Consider the following 19,752-nt stretch of genomic DNA (forward strand, 5'->3'; position numbering starts at 1 on the left):
AAGGGCATAGTTATTTCCCCAATATTCCCCTGTGTTTGAAAAAATAAAAAAAAGTTATTTAAAAAAATACCAAAAACTAATTTAATTTTTTTTTAATTACCACAAAATTTGCACAACCAATCCTGCAGTATAAGCCCATTGGTACTGCAATATTACCAAGTTCACACATTCAGCAGTAAAAGTCCAGTGGTACTGCAATATTACAAAGTTCACACATTCTGCACTATCAGTCCAGTGGTGCTGTGTCCTGTGCTCTGTCCTGCTGAGTTCAGTAGTGCTGCTTGGTCCTGTGCTGTGTCCTGTTCAGTCCAGTGGTGCTGTGTCCTGTGCTCTGTGCTTCTAAGGGCATAGTTATTTCCCCAATATTCCCAAGTGTTTAAAAAAATAAAAAAAAGTTATTTTAAAAAATACAAAAAACTAATTTCATTTTTTTTTAATTACAACAAAATTTGCACAACCAATCCTGCAGTATAAGCCCATTGGTACTGCAATATTACCAAGTTCACACATTCAGCAGTAAAAGTCCAGTGGTACTGCAATATTACAAAGTTCACACATTCTGCAGTATCAGTCCAGTGGTGATGTGTCCTGTGCTCTGTCCTGCTGAGTTCCGTAGTGCTGCTGGGTCCTGTGCTGTGTCCTGTTCAGTCCAGTGGTACTGTGTCCTGTGCTCTGTGCTTCTAAGGGCATAGTTATTTCCCCATTATTCCCAAGTTTTTAAAAAAAAAAAAAAAAAAAGTAAAAAAATAAATAAATAAATAAATATATAATTATAACCAAATTTACAAAACCAATCCAGCAGTATAAGCCCATTGGTACTGCAATATTACCAAGTTCACACATTCAGCAGTAAAAGTCCAGTGGTACTGCAATATTACAAAGTTCACACATTCTGCAGTATCAGTCCAGTGGTGCTGTGTCCTGTGCTCTGTCCTGCTGAGTTCCGTAGTGCTGCTGGGTCCTGTGCTGTGTCCTGTTCAGTCCAGTGGTGCTGTGTCCTGTGCTCTGTGCTTCTAAGTGCATAGTTATTTCCCCATTATTCCCAAGTTTTTAAAAATTAAAATTTTTTTTATAAAAAATATTAAAATTAAAAATTAAAAAAAAAAGTAATTATAACCAAATTTGCAAAACCAATCCAGCAGTATAAGTCCATTGGTACTGCAATATTACCAAGTTCACACATTCTGCAGTATCTTGTGCTACATATAATGGAGACCAAAAATTTGGAGGATAAAGTAGGGAAAGATCAAGACCCACTTCCTCCTAATGCTGAAGCTGCTGCCACTAGTCATGACATAGACGATGAAATGCCATCAACGTCGTCTTCCAAGCCCGATGCCCAATCTCGTAGTACCGGGCATGTAAAATCCAAAAAGCCCAAGTTAAGAAAAAGTAGCAAAAAGAGAAACTTAAAATCATCTGAGGAGAAACGTAAAGTTGGCAATATGCCATTTACGACACGTAGTGGCAAGGAACGGCTTAGGCCCTGGCCCGTGTTCATGACTAGTGGTTCAGCTTCACCCACGGATCTTATCCCTCCTCCTCCTCCCCTCCCTCCAAAAAATTGAAGAGAGTTATGCTGTCAGCAACAAAACAGCAAACAACTCTGCATTCTAAAGAGAAATTATCACAGATCCTCAAGGCGAGTCCAAGGGTGTTGGTGGTTGTCAAGCCTGACCTTCCCATCACTGTACGGGAAGAGGTGGCTCGGGAGGAGCCTATTGATGATGTAGCTGGCGCTGTGGAGGAACTTGATGATGAGGATGGTGATGTGGTTATTGTAAATGAGGCACCAGGGGGGGAAACAGCTGATGTCCATGGGATGAAAAAGCCCATCGTCATGCCTGGTCAGAAGACCAAAAAATGCACCTCTTCGGTCTGGAGTTATTTTTATCCAAATCCAGACAACCAATGTATGGCCATATGTAGCTTATGTAAAGCTCAAATAAGCAGGGGTAAGGATCTTGCCCACCTAGGAACATCCTCCCTTATACGTCACCTGAATAACCTTCATAGTTCAGTGGTTAGTTCAGGAACTGGGGCTAGGACCCTCATCGGTACAGGGACACCTAAATCCCGTGGTCCAGTTGGATACACACCAGCAACACCCTCCTCGTCAACTTCCTCCACAATCTCCATCAGATTCAGTCCTGCAGCCCAAGTCAGCAGCCAGACTGAGTCCTCCTCAATACGGGATTCATCCGAGGAATCCTGCAGCGGTACGCCTACTACTGCCACTGCTGCTGTTGCTGCTGTTAGTCGGTCATCTTCCCAGAGGGGAAGTCGTAAGACCGCTAAGTCTTTCACAAAACAATTGACCGTCCAACAGTCGTTTGCCATGACCACCAAATACGATAGTAGTCACCCTATTGCAAAGCGTATAACTGCGGCTGTAACTGCAATGTTGGTGTTAGACATGCGCCCGGTGTCCGCCATCAGTGGAGTGGGATTTAGAGGGTTGATGGAGGTATTGTGTCCCCGGTGCCAAATCCCGTCGAGATTCCACTTCACTAGGCAGGCGATACCAAAAATGTACAGAGAAGTACGATCAAGTGTCCTCAGTGCTCTAAAAAATGCGGTTGTACCCACTGTCCACTTAACCACGGACATGTGGACAAGTGGTTCTGGGCAAACGAAGGACTATATGACTGTGACAGCCCACTGGGTAGATGCATCCCCTTCCGCAGCAACAGCAACAGCTGCATCAGTAGCAGCAACTACAAAATGGCTGCTCGTGCAAAGGCAGGCAACATTGTGTATTACAGGCTTTAATAAGAGGCACAACGCTGACAACATATTAGAGAAACTGAGGGAAATTATCTCCCAGTGGCTTACCCCACTTAGACTCTCATGGGGATTTGTGGTGTCAGACAATGCCAGTAACATTGTGCGGGCATTAAATATGGGCAATTTCCAGCACGTCCCATGTTTTGCCCACACCATTAATTTGGTGGTGCAGCATTACCTCAAGAGTGATAGGGGTGTGCAGGAGATGCTTGTGGTGGCGCGCAAAATTGCTGGACACTTTCGGCATTCAGCCAGTGCCTACCGCAGACTAGAGGCACATCAAAAAAGCATGAACCTGCCCTGCCATCACCTCAAATAAGAGGTTGTGACACGCTGGAACTCCACCCTCTATATGCTGCAGAGGATGGAGGAGCAGCAAAAGGCCATTCAGGCCTACACAGCCACCTACGACATAGGCAAAGGAGTGGGGATGCGCCTCAGTCAAGCGCAGTGGAGACTGATTTCCGTGTTGTGCAAGGTTCTGCAGCCATTTGAACTTGCCACACGAGAAGTCAGTTCCGACACTGCCAGCTTGAGTCAGGTCAGTCCCCTGATCAGGCTGTTGCAGAAGCAGCTGGAGAAAGTGAGGGAGGAGCTGGTAAGCCATTGCGATTACACCAAGCATGTAGCTCTTGTGGATGTAGCCCTTCGTACACTTTGCCAGGATCAGAGGGTGGTCACTCTTTTAAAGTCAGAGGAATACATTCTGGCCACCGTGCTCGATCCTCGGTTTAAAGCGTATGTTGTGTCTCTGTTTCCGGCGGACACAAGTCTACAGCGGTGCAAAGACCTGCTGGTCAGGAGATTGTCCTCTGAAGAGGACCGTGACATGCCAACAGCTCCACCCTCATTTTCTTCCACATCTATGGCTGCGAGGAAAAAGCTCAGTTTTCCCAAAAGAGGCGCTGGCGGGGATGCTGATAACATCTGGTCCGGACTGAAGGACCTGCCAACCATTGCAGACATGTCTACTCTCGCTGCATTGGATGCTGTCACAATAGAAAAAATTGTGGATGATTACTTTGCTGACACCATCCAAGTAGACATGTCAGACAGTCCATATTGTTACTGGTAGGAAAAAAAGGCAGTTTGGAAGCCCCTGTACAAACTGGCTCTATTTTACCTGAGTTGTCCCCCCTCCAGTGTGTACTCGGAAAGAGTTTTTAGTGCAGCGGGGGAACCTGGTCAGTGAGCGGCGAAGGAGGTTGCTTCCTCATAACGTTGAAAAAATGATGTTTATAAAAATGAATAATCAATTCCTCAATGAAGTACAGCACTGCCCTCCAGATAGTACAGAGGGACCTGTGGTTGTGGAGTCCAGCGGGAACGAATTGATAATGTGTGATGAGGAGGAAGTACACACTGTAGGGGGAGAGGAATCAGAGGTTGAGGATGAGGACGACATCTTGCCTCAGTAGAGCCTGTTTAGTCTGTACAGGGAGAGATGAATAGCTTTTTTGGTGTGGGGGCCCAAACAAACCAATCATTTCAGCCAAAGTGGTTTGGTAGGCCCTGTCGCTGAAATGATTGGTTTGTTAAAGTGTGCATGTCCTATTTCAACAACATAAGGGTGGGTGTGAGGGCCCAAGGACAATTCCATCTTGGAACTTTTTTTTTTGCATTATATGACCAATCAACAGTCGTTTGCCATGTTCAAAAAGTAAAACCAAATTTAAACAAATTCAAGAAATTAAACCAAAAGTAAAATGCCCTGTCATAATTTAAAACAAGAGGTATTGACGTGCTCTAAAACTACTGTATTGTTGTTTATATTTTATAAACACTACACTTGAAAGCTTGAGTCTTTCAATGAAAAAGTAACTATCCATTACACGAATATTTGCAACAGGGACAATTTTAGGGTTAAGAAAGTCAACTAATAACACTTCGACGCTGTCTGTCTTTATAAACACTACACTTGGAAGTTGGAGGAGGTATTGTGGCCCCGGCACCAAATTTACTACCGGGGCCACTCCACTGTGCAGTCCATATTTAGGTGTATCAGATATTAAACAACGGTGACAGTTGATGCCCAATTTTTTAATTATATTGTTGGCGCTGTAAAAAATTGTGTTCCGGGCACACTACGCAGTCCATACCCTTTTTTGGTGGAATTCTGACCCGTGGAGGGTTTTTTAATTATATTGTGGCCTCGGTACCAAATTGTGTACCGGGGCCACCACACTACGCAGTCAAGATAGATAGATGCGTATCATAGATAAAGTACATTCAGTGGTGTGGGGCAAATTGAAAAATATTCAAAATGCACTGACATTATCAAAAACAAGAGGTTTTCACACGCTGAAACTCCAACATGTATATGATGGAGAGGATGGAGGAGCAGCCGTATGTGCAGTGTAATGCAGACCTGTTGAAGGTTTTTTTATATATTTTATTGTGGTGCCCAGTGCCCACTACTCTACGCAGTCCAGATACTATTTTTGGGTGTAATTCTGACCTGTTGAAGGTTTTCTATATATTATATTGTGGTGGCCAGTGGCCAGTCCTCTATGCAGTCCAGATACTATTTTTGGGTTTAATTCAGACCTATTGAAGGTTTTCTATATATTTTTTATTGTGGTGCCGAGTGGCCAGTCCTCTATGCAGTCCAGATACTTGTTTGGTGGAATTCAGACCAGTTGAGGGTTTTATTATTATATTGTGGGGACCACTCTATACCACACTACCACTCTATACCACTCTATTTAATACTTTAATTATATTACTAATTCCCATAAAGAGGAACTGCCGCTTCTATTTAATACTTTAATTCTATTAGTAGTTACCATAAAGAGGAACAAAATAAACAAATTTTACCAAAAGTATAATATGACTTACAAACACTACACTTGAAAGATGGTGCCTTTAAATGAAAAAGTCAGTCTTCATTGCACGACTATGTGCAACAGGGACAGTTTTTTGGTTTACTAAGTCAACCAATAACACTTCGACCCTGTCTGTCTTTAACATACTTGATGGGATCTCAATGACGAATAGTCTGTACCATGTTTGGAGGAGGTATTGTGGCCCCGGTACCAAATTGGGTACCAGGGCCACTCCACTATGCAGTCCAGATAGAGGTGTATAAGATATTAAACAACTTTGACTGTTGCTGCAAAAATTTTAAATAATATTGTAGGGAACACTACACTACGCAGTCCATAATCTTTTTGGGTGGAATTCTGACCTGTGTAGGGTTTTTTAATAATATTGTGGTGACCCACTCCTCTACGCAGTCCAGGTACATTATTGGTGCGAATCATACAAGTTCAGGGTTTTTAATTTATATTGTGGTGACCCACTCCTCTACGCAGTCCAGGTACATTATTGGTGCGAATCATACAAGTTCAGGGTTTTTAATTTATATTGTGGTGACCCACTCCTCTACGCAGTCCAGGTACATTATTGGTGCGAATCATACAAGTTGATGGTTTTCTTATTATATATATTGTGGTGACCCACTCCTCTACGCAGTCCAGGTACATTATTGGTGCGAATCATACAAGTTCAGGGTTTTTAATTTATATTGTGGTGACCCACTCCTCTACGCAGTCCAGGTACATTATTCGGTGCGATTCATACCAGTTGATGGTTTTCTTATTATATATATTGTTGTGACCCACTCCTCTACGCAGTCCAGGTACATTATTGGTGTGAATCATACAAGTTCAGGGTTTTTAATTTATATCGTGGTGACCCACTCCTCTACGCAGTCCAGGTACATGTTTTGGTGCGATTAAGACCAGTTGATGGTTTTCTTATTATATTGTGGGGACCACTCCACTACGCAGTCCAGAAAGATAGCTCGTTGCAACGTTTTGGACTAAGAACTATATTGTGAGGTGTTCAGAATACACGGTAAATTAGTAAAAATGCTTGTTATTGAATGTTATTGAGGTCAATAATAGCGTAGGAGTGAAAATAAGCCCAAAAAATTGATTTTTTAACTTTTTATGCTTTTTTCAAAAAAAAATCCGAATCCAAAACCTTAAATCCGAACCAAAACCTTTCGGCAGGTGTTTTGCGAAACAAATCCGAACCCAAAACATCGAGAAAATCCGGATCCAAAACACAAAACACGAAACCTCAAAAGTCGCCCGTGCACATCCCTAAAAATAAGTAGTTAAAAAAGCAATTATTGAGCAAGGTATGTAGGGAATATATTACATTTTGGGCATCATCATTGTGATAGTGATATAAAATATCTGATCTGTAATTACCAGCTGCCCAGTACTATGAACTAGCACTGTGACTGTAGTTGTTGATGATCTTGAGCCACCAGCTAGTAGAGTGCCTGTATCCACCAACTGCCTAGTGTCATGAAGAGCAGTATACCTGTAATTATTAAATGCCTGGAGCCAGCAACTAGCAAAGTGGCTGCATGTATCTCCACCAACAGGTATAATTGCTATTCAGCTACCTAATTTATCAAGATTATCCCACACCTTTTACAGAGTATTTTCTTTTTAACAGGGTCACCTTTACCTTCTGTTTCAATGTATGTAATTTGTTTGTGTCATGTTAGGGGCTGCATAATATGTTGATGTCATATAAATAAACATAATAATAATAATCTGTTTTCTTTAGGTTCTACCTACAAGCTGGTTTGTTACTTTACAAACTGGTCTCAGTACCGGCCCGAGCCTGGAAAGTACATACCAGGGAATATTGACCCGCAGCTCTGCACACATCTCATATATGCCTTCGCCACCATGAGTGAGCACAAGATTGTACCTTTCGAGTTGAACGATGATGTCCACTATAAGCAGTTTAACGACCTTAAGCTAAAGTTAGTATAACAAACTTGTCCACAGCATTTACAGGGGGGAATTCAATTAGCCTCAAAGTGTCTCTGGAACATCGTAAGACAATCGGCGGCGGAGATTTGACAGAAATGTCTGCTCATTTTTCCTTGTGTGCAAGGGGTAGTGAGCCGAGATATCAATAATAATTGTCGTCAATTTGCGCAGCGCGATATCTGCGCAACACAGCAATGGCAATTGAATCTCCCCCATAGGGTCAGACTAACAATTTGTTTGTTTTACTGAATCAACATTGATTGTGTGATCAGCATGCACAGATAAGATAGTATTTAATTGAATAATCCCATATATATCCTTCATCCTATGTACCTTCATCCTATGTCCTATGCAACATATAGATAACATTATCTATGTGCTACATTTGCTTGAGTCCTACATTGCATTTTACTTGATTTGCTAGTTATATTTATGTGTTAAAGCTGCACTAGTCATCTCATAGTGAATCATTATCTGTCTTGTCTTGTTCTGTGTTTTAGGAACCCAAAGTTGGTGACATTATTGGCAATCGGTGGTTGGAACTTTGGGACACAGAAGTAAGCATCAATATATATATATATATGCATAAATGGAAATAATTTATCTGTTATTTCACTGAGACCCACTATTTTCTTATCTTTAGGTTCACAGCTATGGTTGCTACTGCTGCTAACCGTAACATTTTCATTACATCTGTGATTGCACATCTCCGTCAATATAACTTTGATGGCATTGACCTCGACTTTGAGTACCCAGGATCTCGAGGTAGCCCCCCTGAGGACAAGCAAAGATTTACTACACTGATAGAGGTGGGCTGCTATATTCTACTACTACAAATCTACAAGATCTGCTGGCTCATAAGACGTCATTATTTTCTTCAGGGAGAGCATATGGGAGCTTCTCATATAAAGCACCATGTACAGTAACACAAGTCCATCTTATCTAATGCCAGTTACTGCAGTATGTACATGAGAGGGAGGACATAGACATAGACTGGATTGGCTTAATAGTGTGGTGCAGTATAACAACTGTCTCCTACCACTATGCTTTTGGGGAGAAGGTAGAAAAAATAACTACAACAGTTCTTTTCTGTTTTTGACATAGTAATAGTGTATTGCTTGAGGACGACTGTCTAAAATACTTTGTATATATACCATTGAGTTGGTTGTTTCAGCATGCCAAGTTAAACTTCCTTGGAATTGTGCTTGACCCTCTTTGGTTATTTGCGCTTGCCAGAGTTGCTTCAAATAAATTATATCATGCTATTTTTATTAATTTCTACCATGTGCCTTATGTCTTTTTAGTGGTCTACATATAAACTGGATAAACCTTCTTCTTTATTTTCTAACTGATTTAAGTAATCAAAATGAAACACTATTTTTTTCTATGAGTTGCTCTGAAAAATAGATTTATATGTAAGGGTAGCGTCTGATTAGAGGCATATTTAGCTCCATTATGAGAGTATCTGCTATTAAAGTAATTTCATCGTTTTCCAATAAGCATTGTCTATGCTATTTGTGTGGTACTAAAACACAAACAATTTATTTAGCAAAAGCAAAAGTTTAGCAGTTCAATAAATAAGTACAGTACAGCCAATACATGATACATACATACATACATACGTACGCTGCGCCCGCTGTGCTCTGCTGGATCCAGCTAGACAGTCCTTCAGTCCTGAAGACTGTGGTCAGAGTGACTGCTTAGACGATTCCAGGGAGCTGTATATATACATTTAGTGATACAGTGGAGACAATACAGGTGACTTTGCAAGTTTCCATAGGTTCAGGCTCCAGGAAGGTCCAGTGGAATGCAGTCCATAGATCAGTTCAAACAACCCCCTCCAAGGGTGGGGTCAGCATTCCAAGGGTGGGGGTCAGCTCTCCAGATGATGCATACTTAGTTTTCCCGATAAGAACTGGTTCAAACTAGTCTATTAGCATTACACAGACAATATCATTCTAATCATTTATTCCCTATCAACTAGCGCACGCAATGTGCGATCCTTTCGGCGAATGAAGCGGACAACTGCGGATAAATAGGGGATTAGAATGATACCAAACATGACATGTTTCCTGTGACCTGAACTCTAAATATCACTAATATGTACAGATAACATTACAATATTAAACTATAAACTAAATAACAATTGCTCATAAACAACTGTGGATTGAAACTATTATAAATATAAAATATATATATATATATACAAGTTAACCCGTGCATGATACTCATGCATTCTAGTCAAATCAAGCTACTTAAGGTGTTAAAAAGGTTCTTGTCATGCATTTGGGCCATAGCCCAGGTCTCCTCAGGGGAAGAGCGTTACTTCCCGACGCAAACACCCTTTTTTAATGTGGTTTTGTCCACATGCCACCACCTCATCATTTTTCTCCATCACCTCATCCTTCATCTTTATCGCCACATCTATCCAGATGTCTATCCAGACACAGGGATCTCTCTCAGCGGTCCTGAGTATCACACTCCTCTCGCTCTGTCACCCTCGGCAACCACCAACCACTCCCAACTGTCACCCCCGGCAACCACCAACCACTCCCAACTGTCAGCCCCGGCAACCACCAACCACTCCCAACTGTCACCCCCGGCAACCTCGAACCACTCCCAACTGTTACTTCTCCTTCAAGAAATATATATATTTTTTAAATCTTTATAAACACTTTTAACAATTAACAAATTAAATTAACAAATTAAAAACATTTTAGTATACCAAATTTCAGCCCTTTCTGAGTTTTTTTCCCCACACACACTAAGAATTTAGTAGGTCAGTGTATAACTCCGCCCAGCAGGTGGCGCTGCAACTTGGGTTTTTTTTCCCACACAGACACACACCACTAGGCTTTTATATTATAGATGAATGTGTAAGTGCGAGTGTATGCTTGCGTGACTTATCGTGCGATTACGCCATAACACATGGCGTACGCTTTGCAATCGTACGGTAAAACAATATTAATCAATATACTTTCTTTCATCCAATTATACGACTTTGACACTGCTTCCAACCTTTGTTCCCTCTCCATAACACACCATTAAAGTCATAAAATACTATACAATTTTCAAAATCCTTAATTAACGTCTAGTTCTCTGTTGCCCTAAGCCGGCGGTTCCCAAAGTGTGCGCCGCGGCGCTGTCACTGGGGTGCCGCGGGCCAGCCATAGGAAAAAACAAAGAGCACATAAACTTACCAATCTGCGCGGCGACGGGACCCAGCAGACTCCTCTCTCCCGCTGCTGTCACTGACGTTGATATTCAGTGACAGCTGCGGGAGAGAGGAGTCTGCTGGGTCCCGGCGCAGCGCGGATTGGTAAAGTTATGTGCTCTTTGTTTTTTCCTATGGCTGGCTCGCAGCAGAGCAGTGAGAGGGAGTGTGACAGAGGGGCAGACAGCGGAGCAGAGAAGTGTGACAGAGGGGCAGACAGCGGGGCAGAGAAGTGTGACAGAGGGGCAGACAGAGGGGCAGAGGAGTGTGACAGAGGGGCAGACAGCGGGTCAGACAGAGGGGCAGACAGCGGGGCAGACAGAGGGGCAGAGAAGTGTGACAGAGGGGCAGACAGCGGGGCAGACAGAGGGGCAGACAGCGGGGCAGACAGAGGGGCAGACAGAGGGGCAGAGAAGTGTGACAGAGGGGCAGACAGAGGGGCAGAGAAGTGTGACAGAGGGGCAGACAGAGGGGCAGAGAAGTGTGACAGAGGGGCAGACAGAGGGGCAGACAGAGGGGCAGAGGAGTGTGACAGAGGGGCAGACAGCGGGGCAGAGAAGTGTGACAGAGGGGCAGACAGTGGGGCACAGCGGAGCAGACAGCGGGGCACAGCGGGCAGACAGAGGGGCAGACAGCGGGGCAGAGGAGTGTGACAGAGGGGCAGACAGCGGGGCAGAGAAGTGTGACAGAGGGGCAGACAGCAGGGCACAGCGTGGCAGACAGCGGGCACAGTGGGGCAGACAGCGGGCAGACAGAGGGGCAAACAGCGGGGCAGACAGAGGGGCAGACAGCGGGGCAGAGAAGTGTGACAGAGGGGCAGACAGCGGGGCAGAGAAGTGTGACAGAGGGGCAGACAGTGGGGCAGAGAAGTGTGACAGAGGGGCAGAGGAGTGTGACAGAGGGGCAGACAGCGGGGCAGAGAAGTGTGACAGAGGGATAGACAGAGGGGCAGAGGAGGGTTACAGCGGGGCAGAGGAGGGGGACATCGTGAGAGGGGCAGTGGAGGGGGGACATCGTGAGAGGGGCAGTGGAGGGGGGACATTGTGAGAGGGGCAGTGGAGGGGGACACAGCGTGACAGGGGCAGTGGAGGAGGACACAGCATGACAGGGGCAGAGGAGGAGGACAGCGTGAAAGGGGCAGAGGAGGAGGACAGCGTGAAAGGGGCAGTGGAGGGGGACACAGTGTGAGAGGGGCAGTGGAGGGGGACACAGCATGAGAGGGGCAGTAGAGGGGGACACAGTGTGAGAGGGGCAGTGGAGGGGGACACAGCGTGAGAGGGGCAGTGGAGGGGAACACAGCGTAAGAGGGGCAGTGGAGGGGAACACATCGTGAGAGGGGCAGAGGAGGGCGACAGCGTGACAGAAGGCAGAGGGGGGGACAGCGTGACAGAGGGCAGAGGAGGGGACAGTGTGACAAAGGGCAGAGGAGGGGACAGCGTGACAGAGTGCAGAGGAGGGGGACAACGTGACAGTGCAGTGGAGGGGGGAAATCGTGAGAAAGGGCAGAGGAGGGGGGACAGCGTGACAGAGAGGGCAGTGTGTCTGGATGCAGAGGGGGCAATGTGTCTGGATGCAGAGGGGGCAGAGTGCCTGAGGGCAGAGTGTCTGGATGCAGAGGGGGCATTTTTGCATACAACTAAATAAGTATAAATATTGTCCTGACCTAAATACTTATTAAATTTTTTTGACCCAACTACTTCTAAAACAGGACTGCTCAATAATTATTTTGGAGGGGTGCCTTGAAAAAATTTGGAGACTCTAAGGGTGCCGCGAACTGCAAAAGTTTGGGAACCACTGCCCTAAGCAGTAATAGGAAATGAGCGTGGAATTGCCAAGTAACTGAATTTATTTAATTTGTCCTAAAAATATCAAGAATGTTTAAAAGGTAAAAAATATTTTAAAGGGTATTTATCACCTTACTACAAGATATTTAGAGAAAGTGTTTCATGTAGAAGAGTGGGAGTCTCTCACCATTCTCTCGTGATTCCCTATGCTCAGTGTCCCACTGTGCCCATTAGTGTGCAGTTGTCTAATAGAAGGCACCATGCAAATGTGTCTTGTAGAGGAATACATATTAACAGCATGTTATTGACAAAATCTGGATAGATATTCAATTCTAATTATATATAAAATAGATTAATGCTGGTTGTGGGTTTCTGTGATTTAAAGTGTTGCAAATTTGCAACTGTGCATTAAAAAAAACAGCTCTCAATTGTTTAACGAGTTTATCATTTTTACCTCTCAAATCTTGTTTGGGTATAATACACTGAAGCTGTAGCCCTGTGAGGAAGTCATGTGTAGCCATTACCACTTCTATTAATTTAATATTATAAGCAAAACAGGAATAGTTATTTTGTCAGTATCCTGTCTGTAGCCATATGAGTCCTGCATAGACTAATATAAGCGTAGTTCATTATGTAACTTATTCCTTTAATCTTGTCCCTCTCAGGAAATGCTTGATGCATTTAATAAAGAAGCAAAAGCCAAGGGTCTTCCACGGCTCCTGATCACAGCAGCAGTGGCTGCAGGAAAAGGAACCATTGATGCTGGATATGAGATAGCGAAGATTGGAAAGTGAGTTAGAGAGAGGAAATCATTTGGAGAACATTAAGCGTAATATAGAGTTACTTATAATCAACTAGTATTACAAATCTGTGTGTGTAAATTTACATTTTCAGTGACTGTCCTGTCATGTGTCATTTGTGTGGTTTTCATTATGTTACAAGGTCATAAGACGAGTCTATTTATTCTTATTTTAAAGTGTATAGCTCCATTTCTCCATTTTTCTCCATAGACTCCTAGATTTTATCAGTGTGATGACTTATGATTTCCATGGCGGGTGGGAAACTCTGTCTGGACACAACAGCCCCCTGTGCCACGGTTCCACTGATGTGGGAGATTTAATATACTTTTACACTGTAAGCAAACCAGACCATTTCCCTTATGATTATACTGTTATCACATCAGATCATAATGATACAACATTTATAATCACATGAAGTGCATTATTCTATATTTAGATGTCTGTTTTTATCTTTCTGGCATTATGTATTGTTTACTAATATGGATGAACTGTCTAAGTCTGCATGAAAAACTACATTAACCAATCAGATATTTGTTTTCATTGTCAAATTTGCACTAGACAAATACAAGTCCATTCTTAAGTGCATATTTACATCTTTGAGCTATGTTGGAACTTAACCCTTACTCTCTCTAATCATCTATTACATAGGTCACTGAACAGGGTAACGCTGAGCTTTTCCTATACTCTTTCCATCATTGATATGTCCTCTTCACCCCAGGTATTTGCTATGAATTACTGGAGAGATAATGGAACACCTGCAGAGAAGCTCCTTGTTGGATTCCCAACATATGGCCGAACATTCATGAACCCTAATCCTAACAACTGCAATGTGGGGACCCCTATGTCTGGAGCAGGATCAGCTGGGAAATACACCCGGGAGGCTGGCTTCTGGGCCTACTATGAGGTGATATTTAATATATAATACTATATACAATAACATGTTGATTATCAATGTATAAATAATCTGTGGAAAATAGATGCTAGGTACTGCACCCATAGACCCACTTAATCACCCACTTGTTTACCCAGTGAAGAAATGTTTAAGTCAGAGAAGGTGAGGTGATAGAGTGATGTACTGTAAAACAGCTTTTCATTGTCATTTAAATTGTGTAAATGCATTTCTGCTTGCATTATATAGACTTTGAATTGATATTGCTGCTAATCTACTGTTCAGCTGTAGATAGAACATGGTTTCTACATTAATTACTTGAGGATGCTGCTCATCACTAAGTTGGTTTATACTAACCTGCATATGTGACAGCCTGTAATCATTTTAGAAAGGGTTCTGGCACAATGTTTTTATATGAACTCTCCCTAAAATTAACCATTCCCAGTCAGTGTCACTGTATGCAGATTGTCTGCAACGTGATCATCTTAATGTACAGTTCTGAATAAAATGACAGTGAGTTATCTATAAACGATAATCATAATGATGATACCCAGCTTTGTATTTTTTCACCAAATACACTATAAAATTGCATACTATAAAGTTGTACACTGGCTCCTAAGACCTACTTCTTTCCTTGGTCAAAAAATTGAACAGACCCCATCACCCACCTCCCTTTTCTGTAATTCCATCCCTTACTGCTTTGGAGAGTATGAAAAGCTTGAAAAAAAGGGGGGGTTAAAACCTTGAGTGTCTGTATATGACCCATCGCAAAAATGTTTTGTAACCAAACTTTTACTGTATATTGAGAAATTTTACTAAATATCTTTGAATCTTCTTTAAAGATAATTATTATTTTTATTATTATCATAAAACATTGCTTTATTATATTGTGTAATAGATTTATAATTATCATCATTATTAGTAGCCACAAAGTTTTCAGTGCCGAACGTAATGAAAATTGCACATAAACAATAAAAAGGACAGACGAGGCTGATGAGAGCATAAAGTTACAAGGGTAAGGGCAATGCTGAGAAAATAGGAGCTAGTGGGACATCGGACTGGAGCAGGTAGTATGTGGAGAGGTAGTAGTAGTATCCTGTATAGGTAGGATACTTATAATGAAGAGGCAGGTTTGAGGCCGAACTTAAAGGATTAAAAGTTGGGGAAAGTGTGGTCAGATGAGGTGTGGAGTTCTATCAGTGGGGGGAAGCACAGAAGAAATCTTGGAGGCTGTTATTAGGAGGGTTTACTGGAGAGGAAGAGAGGTGTAGGTCAGAGGTAGATTGAAGAGGAAGAGAAGCAGTGTATTTCTTATATTTGTGTGTCATCTGCATAGATGAGGTAGGGAAGTACAAAAGAGTGTATTAGTTCACAGAGAAAAGAGGTATAAAGAGAGAAAAACAGAGGGCTGAGAACAGAGCCCTAGCATTGTTGTTGCGTGATTATTCTGCATTATTAAATTATAGTGATTTGTAAGAATAACCAACTTATTAAGACTTGACTAAGATTGGTTTCATTTTAGAGTTTATTGTGTTTTATTCTTTTCAGAATGTTTTTTAATAGTAAATTGTTACGCCTAGTAACCATTCAACTTCACTGCTCTATTAGAAAGTATAGCATATCCATGGTTCCTGTATGCAACACATATACTTTAGAGATTTGCATGGTTATAATGTAAATGAGATTTTAATATGTAAGTGTGAAAATGTTGTTATCCAAATGCATGGAGTAACATATTTGTATTGTCTTTGCTAACAGTGCAATCATCTCAAAAAAATTTAAACACTGTACTCTATGCTATATTCTCCAAAGATCTGTACTTGGCTTAAAGGAACCACAGTGAAATGGATTACAGACCAGAGGGTGCCCTATGCTTGCAAGGATAATGAATGGGTTGGATTTGACAACAAAGAAAGTTATGACTGCAAAGTAAGATGGTGTTCAGATGAGGGTTTGTATAGTTACAAGCAAAAATTATATCGATCCAGAGTTTAATGGTAATCTTACACCTTAATGGTGGTGGCACTTTCAGGTGATGGAGAAGAGATAATCACTTTGACTAACATGTGTCAGTACGGGATCAATTCACGGCTTTGGTTCTAGATAAAAGCAGCAATAAATGTTGACAGTTCCATACCTCCCAATTGTCCTGATATTGACAAGACATACCCATTCACATATTACAAATGGGGCAGGGCAGAAAATGAGTGAAGTTTTACCCTAATGTGTCCATTTGAGGACAGAGTTTGGGTGAAACTGCGACAGGCCTTATTTTGTCCTGCTTTCATGATTGTAAATGTTGGGCGGTATGTAACACCACATATAAAGTGCAAACAGGCTGCTTCACACAGGCTCCTTAGTGATATTTTGTGACTATGATTCTGTACCTTTTATTTAATCTGACACTGTCCACAAATACTTTGCTCTTATAAAAGAACCCCATGTTGTTATGGTTATTATTCGGGTGTATTTGTAGGGTTTTATATCACCTTGTCATATACAGTAAGATGTAAACAGCTCTACAAGAAAAGGGGTTTTGGTTCTTTAAAAGTTGTCTGTAGCTTAAATTCTACAAAGGTGTAAAGCTGACATAGAAAATATCACCATTTCAGAATTTAGCCAACACCTGACCCTAAAACTCAATACATCTATCTCTATATATATAGATGTTTTTACAAGAGTAAATTGTTTAGTTGGTATCAGGTAGCCATGGAAAAGTAAAGGAAAAGTCAAGGAAAGGGTCCAGCTTTTCTGCAGGGATCCCTGTTTGCCTACATAGCTGCAGTGTTGCCAATATTCCATCTCTACTGTATTCCATAATTAAAATATGACATACAACACTGCAAACTGCACACAATATAGTTCTCCCAGAATCTATATTGTTTTTTGGGAAATTAATATTATTCACAATTTACTAAACGGTTTGAGTAATTTATTATTCAGAAAGGTTTGCTCACAATTCAGGGCTCTTTTTCACTGCTTGAAAAAATGGCGGAAACATTATAACTTCATTATGTAATGTTATGTCACTTATACCCTAGGTGAGGTTTTTGAACGAAAGTGGTTTTGGTGGTGCTATGGTTTGGGCCATTGATTTAGATGACTTCCTGGGAACATTCTGCAGTGAAGGGAAATATCCGTTGATCAGTCACCTGAAGTCCTTGCTGGAAGGTATGAGACTGTTTTAAAGAGAATAAATATGTATAAATAGGGTTCATATTGTACATACATTTTCTAGAGATACCCAGAAAAACACATGGACATAAGCTGTTTAGCATGCTGACTCTTACTCTATATATGTGCATTTATTAGGAGAAGGAAGTATCATTGTAGACAGCAACATAACAACTTATTGGCACACATGACATTACCAGAAGTAATTTTGAATGACACATACATATCACCTGACTCCTTAACCAAATGGAAAGGATTGCCTCTGACTGATTACAGTAGTAGCTATGGGTTTTGCACTGTGTGCACTATGGGTACATCAGTTTTTAGCTTTTGGTTAGCTTCTTTTTTGACTTTTTTGCCTATAAAGTTTGAAACAAGGTTTAGTTATGTCTGTCATAAGTACACCGATTTCATAATAAATACACCGGTTGTGTTTAAAATGCATTAATTGCTGCTAACTTATTAATTGTCCTTAATTTTATTGTAAATAAGTGTATTTATGAGAAACATTTTATTTTTGTTATGTAGGTTCAACCATTAACTGCCCTGGGGAGATATGTGATTCTAACATAACTATCCCAACCACTAGAACTACAACTACAAGTACAACTACACCTGGAGGCAGTACACCTAAACCTCCTGTCACCACTCCCCCAACCATTGAAGATGACCCCAACTTCTGTGTGGGTAAAGCTGGTGACTATTATGTGAACCCATTGAATTCCAATAAATTCTACCAGTGTGCATCTGGACGGACCTTCTCCATGAACTGCCCAAATGGTTTAGTGTTCGACACAGGATGCAACTGTTGCAACTGGCCATGAATATCCATCGCTTCCCTCTTATCTGAGAGCACCCCTCCCTCATTCTAAGACCCCCCAATAAATCTGCAACTCTATATGTTAGTCTGCTTAATATGCATTTTTTGTACACACAATAAACACAAGCAAATCCAATCTATTATCTCAATAACATTATTTAAATATATGATGTATCAACTGAGCAAAGAGACATGTTCTACATCAGTTGAAGACCGTGACATTCAAGGCCAGCGCTACCACTAGACTAATCTACACTCTTAAAATATTGAATTGGTGATACATTGTCATTCATTCAATGTTCTTATTTTCTCAATGGTGTCTCTGGCAGTCATGTGCTGCCTCTCTATGTCAGGACTGGGAATATGATGCTGGGTTATGGTTCCACTAGTGTGACAGAGGAGCAGAACATGCCTTCACCCCTCTGCACACAAGATAAGGAATGGGGGCAAGACAGTGCCTGAAGGGGTGGAGACCGGCATCAACCTTCAGCCCTGGTGACATTGTTAGGATATAAAAAGCATTAAAAGTCAAATGCATTAGTATAGTTATGGATCAGAAGAATAGCCAGCTCCGTGTTCTGGGTGTTGCACATAGTGCACAATATTCTCTTTTCATAACACTTCCATCAAAATATATTACTATATAGAACAAAAATATTTAACATTGGCATCATTAGTATCTTAGATACTATAATAAACCAAAAAGTACATAATGCCGTTTACATTAGGTGATGGTGGCATAAGAATTATTACTATATAAAAACGGTATTACTACTGAGAGGTATAATACAATGTCAGAATCCCCATGATTAAAATATAGAGGGCCTGATTCATTAAGGAAAGTAAGTAAAAAAAATGAGTACCGGTAAGTTTTCTCCTGGACAAACCCATGTTCCTTTCCTTAATGAATAAGGCCCAGAGTGTTCAGGGCTAGTTTTACACTAACTCACTAACTTAAACTCAAAGAATTTGAATTGCCATGTGAATTCCCAACCCCCCCATATTGTACATATGATCAGAACCTAGAATTCATTATTATAATCACAGTGGATACAGTTATGTTACTAAGGTGTCACCACCACAGAAATTTTTTTTTTTTAAACTTTCAAAAAAGGATTGTTTTCCCTTCTCTCTCAGCTCCTCAGACACCAATGTATTTTACCAAAGCAATCTGATTAAGGATTAGGATAGTATATGCTGCTAGCACACTTATTATTAATAAGCAGAATGAAAAACCTTGCCTTGCCTTGCATGTACATGATGTAGAAACAGCATCCAGCGTATACATATTATAAAATCTATGTAATGATGAATGATAATAAGATTTTCTCAGATTGTGGACTTCTGATATCAGGGTTGTCCATTGAAATGACGGGTCCTCTGACAAAGTTTGATCCTGGATCTACCTCTAGTGACCTAGTCACCGATGTAAAATAAAAAGAGCATCCTATTGACCAATATGCAATACAGAGAACATTATAGTGG

At 41.4% G+C, this 19,752-nt stretch overlaps 1 protein-coding gene across 5 annotated transcripts in view; it reads left to right on the plus strand.

The window, feature by feature from the left end:
• Window positions 1-18,403, plus strand: part of LOC142138915 (acidic mammalian chitinase-like) — a 28,962-nt gene extending 10,559 nt beyond the window's left edge. For all 5 annotated transcript variants that reach the window (XM_075196027.1, XM_075196026.1, XM_075196028.1 and 2 more), the window contains 9 exons: window positions 7,375-7,576; window positions 8,087-8,143; window positions 8,230-8,395; window positions 13,250-13,374; window positions 13,595-13,718; window positions 14,103-14,288; window positions 16,086-16,202; window positions 17,315-17,444; window positions 17,976-18,403. In XM_075196027.1, coding sequence (XP_075052128.1) covers window positions 7,375-7,576; window positions 8,087-8,143; window positions 8,230-8,395; window positions 13,250-13,374; window positions 13,595-13,718; window positions 14,103-14,288; window positions 16,086-16,202; window positions 17,315-17,444; window positions 17,976-18,271 — 1,403 coding nt within the window. In that variant the 3' untranslated portion in view covers window positions 18,272-18,403. The remainder of the gene's footprint in view (window positions 1-7,374; window positions 7,577-8,086; window positions 8,144-8,229; window positions 8,396-13,249; window positions 13,375-13,594; window positions 13,719-14,102; window positions 14,289-16,085; window positions 16,203-17,314; window positions 17,445-17,975) is intronic.
• The last annotated feature ends 1,349 nt before the right edge of the window (window positions 18,404-19,752 follow it).

This window comes from Mixophyes fleayi, chromosome 2 (genome assembly GCF_038048845.1).
Source record: "Mixophyes fleayi isolate aMixFle1 chromosome 2, aMixFle1.hap1, whole genome shotgun sequence".
NCBI classification, from domain to species: domain Eukaryota; kingdom Metazoa; phylum Chordata; class Amphibia; order Anura; family Limnodynastidae; genus Mixophyes; species Mixophyes fleayi.